General features: G+C 40.6%; 1 protein-coding gene across 1 annotated transcript; it reads left to right on the plus strand.

The window, feature by feature from the left end:
• The first annotated feature begins 957 nt into the window (after window positions 1-957).
• On the plus strand, window positions 958-7,795 carry LOC148065016 (sterile alpha motif domain-containing protein 9-like). Its single transcript, XM_087809523.1, has 3 exons — window positions 958-1,012; window positions 1,318-1,380; window positions 2,664-7,795. Exons 2-3 carry the CDS (start codon window positions 1,377-1,379, stop codon window positions 7,238-7,240), a joined length of 4,581 nt encoding a protein of 1,526 aa, XP_087665649.1. The 5' UTR covers window positions 958-1,012; window positions 1,318-1,376; the 3' UTR covers window positions 7,241-7,795.

A 7,795-nucleotide genomic window follows, 5' to 3' on the forward strand; every position in this document is an offset into this window, starting at 1 on the left:
TATTTTAATAAAAAAAACAATAATAACAACGATGGAATAAAAATAAAAGACAAGTCGTCAACTTCACTTGAACCAGCAGGAACTCCGGCGCCAATCTTTACTAGCAAAGCTATCATTTTTTTGTCTTCCACTTTCAGGCAGCACTCTTACACTCCATTGATTCGTTCACAATTTAGCAGCTTTGGCAGATTTTAGGGGCGGACACCATTTTTGCTGTTTCAAGCAAGAACAAGAAGCTGCGCTCCGGTTGGTTCTGGGAGCTCACGGTGGAAAGAAGGACGTGAGGATTGTTCTTCGTCCAAGGCTTTGGTGCAGAAGAAGACACTTAACTGGATTCTCCAGGTGAATTCCATGCACTGCACACCTTGTCCTCATCAGCCCACGAAACATCAACTCAGCATTGCATTGGAAAAGTTGTTGGTACAGATTTAAGAAAACAATAGCCACGATATTTTTAAGTTGGGCGTGACACCTTGTCACACCTGTTCAGGAGTGGCACTGTGTTCTCGACTGTCACGTTATCAACCTGTCCAGCAGCTTTATATTACTGATCAATAAGCGTAACAGTACTTTATAGTAAGAAACATGGTTGTTGTTTTCTTTCGTACATATTAAACATAAACTTTTACAATAATTAAATGAATAACGTTTCTTTAACAAAACACTGTGTAAAGAGATACACACAGTGGGGCGAGCTCTCCCACATGGCTGATGCAATACAAGCATCGGCAACAAAAAAAGTCTAGTTTATTTGTCTATTTCGATCAATAAAATAAAAAAATTAAAACCTATAACAATAATTGATTGTGACTGATGCATTAGAAATGGATGAAGTTTTATGTTAGTATTTCTCCGTCAACGTCACTTGCTCATGAACTCAAACGTTTTCTTCTGAAAGTGGGCGGAGCTTAAACGAGAGTTCACATAAAACCAAAGTCAGGACACGAAACACCGGCAGAAGATCTGGACGGTACCTCGACACATGCAGGGAGCGGCTTTAAGACAAGAAAAGGCAAGTAAAAGCTAAACCTCAGTCGTTGCACGACTGTTAATATTATAAATTAAGTTATTTTTCAGGCATAGTTGTAGATACAGGGAAAGGCGGGATGCTACAATAAATCTTAAACCACTGCTAACAATTAATCCAAAGATTAAAAAAAAATTATAAAGATTAATATTTATTTGTAAAGTGTTTAAATTATTCCCAATTGGACCCACATCTTACTTTTTATTACTTCAGATGAATACATGTGTTTACACTGGTGTGTGAAACAATCGTCAACATAAAAAAAATAAATGACGCCATTTTCTTTGCAGGGTGGAATGTGAGAAAAGAAGACCACAGTCCTGAGATGTGGAAATAAGAAGATAAAGCTATGGGTAAGATGTTTATCGTTTAGAATTGAGGCTGAATTTCAGGGCCCGCCCTACCATTCCTTTTGTCAGCCACAGGAGGGTGGATTTCCTTAAAATCGAAACCAAGAACATATCTTCCAGTTAAAATATTAGAGTACAGTTAAAGGGTAATGGTAAATAAGATTATTATAAAATAATTCACTTAACTCAACTTAGAGTTAATCATTTACTTTCATAAGTTGGATGAAGCGCTGACTGTAATGTTTATTACACTTCTGTTGTTTACAAATGTTAAATACATTTTACCTTCTTAAATGTATTCCAGTTTATTGTTGTTATGTAACACCGTTGTCATTACACCACGAATACCATGTTTTTTCCGATCATTGTTTACTTTTTATAGACAGATAAACAATCAAGGCACATTAAAGAATCGCACAATCACACACATACAGACACAAGAACTTCCTTCTGCCCCCACCCTTGGACATTGCAATAACCAAAAGAAAAACCCCAAATAAATACAAATACTGTATATATAAACAAATATCAACAATGAACTTTTGAAGGTGTCAGTGATCACGAGTCAGTGGTTTAGAACTTAAGTAGTTGTCACTTGGTTTATAAATTGAAACCAGACGGTTGAAATTCTGAACAATTAGAATTTGAGCAATATTCAAAGCAACTCACTGACACCTGATGTTGGACGTACATAAGAAACAGAAGATTTGTTTGTGAATCACAAACACCTTCTACAAATGTTTTGATACAGTTAGCAGCCCTTACCGAAAATAAATTATCCCAGGGCAGGGGTTCTCAACCTTTTGCAAGCTGTAAACCCAGCCCACCCCAAAGCTGGTACTTTTCAGTCCGTGTTTTCAGTGGAGCGACTCACGCTGCAGCCACTGCTGGTTGAGCTCAGTGACTGTAGATTGATACGTGCTTTAAAGATACTGTTCATACAAAACTACAGCGAGAATTCTGACCCGCTCTAGTAGAAGAACTCACATTTCCCCGATCCTTAAAACTTTTCACTGGCTGTCATTGTTTTTGTTTGTTAAAGTGTTTTGTGACCCTGGTCTAAAAAAAAAGGCGCTTTACAAATAACCTTCACTTTACTTACTGTACTTCACAAAACATCAACTCAGCTATGTGAGGATTAAGACATTCTAATAAATTACATAAAATTGTGTAAATATGATGCAACCTTTATTGTTTCACTTGGTGAAAGAAAAAAAAGTTTAAAGTTTTTAAAATAAGTTGCTGATGACAAAATAATAAGTTTCCGATCTTTTCTCACCATGTAGCTGATGAAGAGCAGATTGCCCTCGAAAACTGGAGTGAAGATCAAGTAAGAGACTGGCTCAGATCGATCGGGCTGAAGGACAAGTATGTTCAAAGACTCTATGATGAGAAAGTTAACGGAAAAACTCTTCTCGAACTAGATGAGGACTTTTTGTCAAGAAAAATGTGCAAGGCACAGGACAAGGCACCTTCTTTTTTAATCATATCAAAGAGAGATGAGCTCATCAAACGTCAACAGGTTAAGCAAAACGAAATCTCTGCCAGTGACAGTCAAAATGAAGTGAAAAAGAAGGCGAATAAGACAAAATCACAAAACAGTCCACCTACAACAGGCCAACCCGAACTGGTCCACGGTCCTAACCAGGGTGCACAGAGCCAGCAGACACCGGCAGACAAAAGCAACACAAAGGATGATTGCAAACCACGACCGTTTGATCAGGAAGCTCTTGATTTCATTTACGTGAAGAATCGAGTCCTACTACCAGAATCTGGAGCATTTGACCTGATAACCCCCTGTCATGAATACAAGTCTTTTGCTTCGGCGGCCACACTAGACCGCACCAGACTGCAAGCAAAGTTTGCCTGTGAGGTTCTTAAATTTGCAACAGGTTGTATAAACATTAGGACAAATGGAACAATACACTTTGGCGTGATGGACAGCCAAGGAGATTCAGGATATGTGCACGGTGAGATAATTGGTGTGCCAGTTACAGAGAAGGACATGTATGTAGATGCTTTGGACTACGTTGAAAAGAGCTTCTCCTCTGACAACAAGGATCAGATTCGACAGTGCATGCGGCCACCAAGATTTGTTGAGGTCATAGATCCTAAAGGTACAGAAAAGAAGTATGTTGTTGAGGTTGATATAGTACCCAAGATCAGTATCGTCAAGAACGAAGTGTATTCTGTTCGTTTGCCCAAGTTCAATGAATCCAGCAACAAAGTAAAACTTGAGAAAGAAACAATTTATCGAAGGATGGGCTCAAAAACGGAACCAGTGAATGACACAGACACAAAGCACTTCTATGAAGGGATCAAAAATCGAGATGCTCAAAGAGAGGATGCAGAGAAAAGTCATTTCTACAATGCTCCATCTATCTGCAAGGACCTTGGAAGAAAACTCACAATGCTGATGACAGATGGAAAGAAATTCATTGATAAAGACAAGTGGTTCATTTTAGTCACAAACAAAATATCCCCTGCTGATCTCGGCAATATTGACTGGTTGTTCAACCTGAACATCTTCTGTGTGTTCGACTTTGACCCAGACTCAAAGGTCTCAGGTCTGTGCAATACATTCCTTCAGCATCATCTGGCAAACATGCATTCTTTGCAGAGCTACAGGCTCCCCACTGGCATGGCCGTCAAAGAATTAGAGAGCCGCTTGCATCTGTTTGAACAGACAAGCTGGATTTTCTCAAATGGTCGTTCTGACTACAATGGAAACGACAATCCATGTGATGAAATGACATGGATTAAATCCAAAATGACTCTCCTTTCTGAATCGGTGTCTCTGATATGCAAACATATCTTTCCTAAAGGGGCATTTCAAGTTATTTTCCTCATCACTTCAGAAGTTGAGAAACCACTTTTGCATACATTCCATGAATTCTACAGAGACATGGAAGGTCATGAAGACATCATCTGTATCTGCGAGTCTGAGAAAAACTTCTTAAAATGGCAAGCATTTGCAGAGTCATATGGCAAAGAGGCTGTGGACAATCACAGCGTTGTTGGGCTGAAAATGAGCCACGTTGACACAATTTTGCAGCAGGTGCAGCCAGTTAAAACAGTTGACAAACTTTTACCTGTCGTGAACGGGACATGCACTCTTGTAACACAGGAAGAGGAAAGAATGTACTCCTTGGAGATTCTTTCAGTGAATCATTGTGATGAAACAAACGTCGACTTCATCGATGAGAAAAAGGAGGAAATTGAGCAGCAATTTTACAGAGGAGGCAGAGTGGAGTGGATGAACTTCTGGCTTGCTGATCAAGGTTATGTGGGTGAGGTGATTGAAAGAGATACGTATGGAAAGGCTTCCAAACTTCTTAATGACAACCTGAAATATAGTCCCAGTCAGGACCCTGTCGTCACCATAAATATCAACCATCATCCTGGAAGTGGTGGAAGCACAGTGGCAAGGCTGTTGTTATGGAACCAAAGAAAAACACTGAGATGTGCCGTCGTAAAATCTGACCAAACAGTTGCTGATGTTTCTCAACATGCAGTTGAACTAAGAGAATATGAAGAAAAAGATCCACAAAGGTGTCTGCCCCTCCTGCTCCTGATTGAAGATTCTGATGAGGACTACCTGGGAGATCTCAGAAAGGAGCTGGAAGTTGCCATGATTAAGAAAAAGATTCAAAATGGAAAACCTTGTTTTATTTTACTGAGTTGCAGGAGGTCTCACGATCCAGAAAGGAAAACCAAAGAGCCTCCACTTCAAAATGTCTCAGTCACTCACAGACTGTCAAAAGAAGAAAAGAGGAAATTTGCTGCAAAACGTGATATACTTGAACAACAATACCAGCCAGATTTCATTCTCACCTTTGTCCTGATGAGCGAAGGTTTCTCAGAAGAGTATATTCGAAAGTTCGTCACGAATATACTCGAGGGCATTGACAGCAAGTCTGTTGTCACACGCCTCATGCATTATGTGGCACTGCTAAACACATATGTTCAAAACTCCTACATCTCCCAGTCACACTGTGAAGCCTTGCTATCTATGACACTTAATGTGGAAAGATCCAAGTTTGAAAAATACCTCAGCGACCAGGCAAAACTGGTGTTTCTACACCTAAAAGACGACAAAACTCACATTGAATCCATCAGAATTATCCATCCACTAGTTGCAAAAGAAATCCTAGAACAACTTCTGGATAAGCAAATGAATCAAAGCAAGTTGGCCATGAATCTACTTGGAGAAAGTGTACTTTTTGAACACAGATTTGGAAGATATGAATATCAAACATTTCTGAGGGATCTTTTCATCCGGCGGTCCAAAAAAAGCAAGGGTGACACATCTGACACTTTGTTCGCCCCTCTTATAGAGTATGTTTGTGAGCACGAGGGCGGCCCAGACCCAGCAATTGCTTTACTTGAAGAAGCATTCACGCGTTTCAGGGAAAATGCCTTTATTGCACAGCATCTCGCTCGCTTTCATTATAAATATGCACGTTTTGAGGTGGCTAAACACTGGGCAGAGGTTGCGGCAGAAAAACAGCCCAACAACTCATACATTCTCGACACCAAAGGCCAAGTGTACAAAAGATGGTTTCAAGCTAAATGCAAAGTCATCGACGACAGCAAAGACCCCAAAACTGTGGACAGTGTAGCAGATGCAGTGGAGACTGCTCTTAAAGCCATAGAGTGTTTCCAAGACTGTGAGAGAGCTGCTGAAGCAGATATGGAACATTTGAACAATAATGGATATTTTGCTGAGGTAGAGGTTGGCTGCAGTTTGCTGAAGCTGATTCAGTCACTGCCAATGTTTTCAACACCACACGGCCGCTCCGAATTGACAAAGTTCCTGCTTACGGATTACATTCCCCTCGAAATTCACGACTCGTGGAAACCATTTCATGACCGTCTGAAAAAACTGCATAAGGCCATGCAAGATTCACTTGAGTGGATATCAGAAGATCTCAGTTATTTCCAGACAGAAATCGAAGCAGATGAAGAGAAGACACCAGGAAGTCATGAGGAGAAGATCAGCCATCCACTGAAGTGGTTGACAAAAAGATCTTCAGAGTTTGGAAACCTCTTTAGTGGGATTGATTTTCAGCCAAATCAGCAAATTCCCGACAATCTAACTCCATTCCAAAAACAAATGATCATTTATCGACTTGGAGGGGGAAACATAACATCAATTATCTTCAAGCTAACTGACAAGAAGAACGGAGTGGAGATCCTGAAGACCATTATTTCTCTTTACCCAAGCAATCCACTGCAGGCAAAGCTGCGCCAAAATCATATAATCTGTTACATCTTGGCCCATATCACTCTCAACTGTTTGTCCTCCCAAACACAGTCACCCTCTATGAGAGACCTGCAGGCTCTGTGCCAACGATTCCGACATGACAATAGAAAATGTTCACCAGGAGCACTTTTCTTGTTGACATTATTGTTTTGGCCGGATGATCATGACTCAGACACTGAAAAAGAAGCCAAATATGAAACAGTGCAGTCAGCAGTTGAGGAACTTAAAAAACGCTACTGGACCAAGACAAAGGAAATCAAAACAGGGAATAGAAGACTTTACACACATTTTTTCCTTGGGAAAGGAAAAGGATTGGACAAGTTCGTCCACAAGATGAAGTTTGGAGAATTAGGAAATGCCTCTCGCTCAAAGTGGTGGAGTGGAGAGGTATTGAAGCGACCTGAGACTGCAGTGATACTGAAACAAGTGTCCGGCTGGACTGAAGATGGAATCGTCTACCTGGCTGGTCCCAAAAAGAGGAAGTTCAGCCTTCTGCCCCTCCATGCACCTTCAGTGCCTCACAGCAATGAAAACATCACGTTCTACTTGGGCTTCACATTCAGGGGCCTGGTAGCCTGCAACATTAGTAAGAAGTAGCTCATCAATAGCCTTACATTTTGTTCCTGGGAATCCAGCCTTAACCACAATGAAATATGTAGAATTGTGGCAGAATCTTATGCACTTGTATCATACACTTGTGTCCTTTTGCCTCTTCGCAAGGACAACAGTTTACGAGCCAACAGCAACAGCAAATTCTTGCTGCTTCCAGAGGATCCCTGTAATAATTGCATCTAATGTCACAAATACCCACTGCTACTGTGGAAACACACACTCTAAAACTTCTACTAAATTCATTGTCATTGTGACCTGCTATGTAACTTGATGTTCTGATTCTAAGAGGAAATTCACTGGGGGGCAGATAGCGAGACAGACAAAACACATCTTGCTGACACACTGGAATCGTACCAGGTTCCTGTTTTATCAGTTAACTGACGTTTGTACCGCGATTGACACATGGAACCAACATCCTGGACAACGTGAGCCGTCAGACGAAGAACCACACCTCTATCATGAACTGTCTTGAATTTTATTGGCTTGTTTGAATATGTAATCGCACATTGTTTTCTTTCAATAAAACGAAGCCGCACTGTG

The sequence above is a fragment of the Callionymus lyra genome, chromosome 15 (genome assembly GCF_982586985.1).
Source record: "Callionymus lyra chromosome 15, fCalLyr1.hap1.1, whole genome shotgun sequence".
Lineage (NCBI taxonomy): Eukaryota > Metazoa > Chordata > Actinopteri > Syngnathiformes > Callionymidae > Callionymus > Callionymus lyra.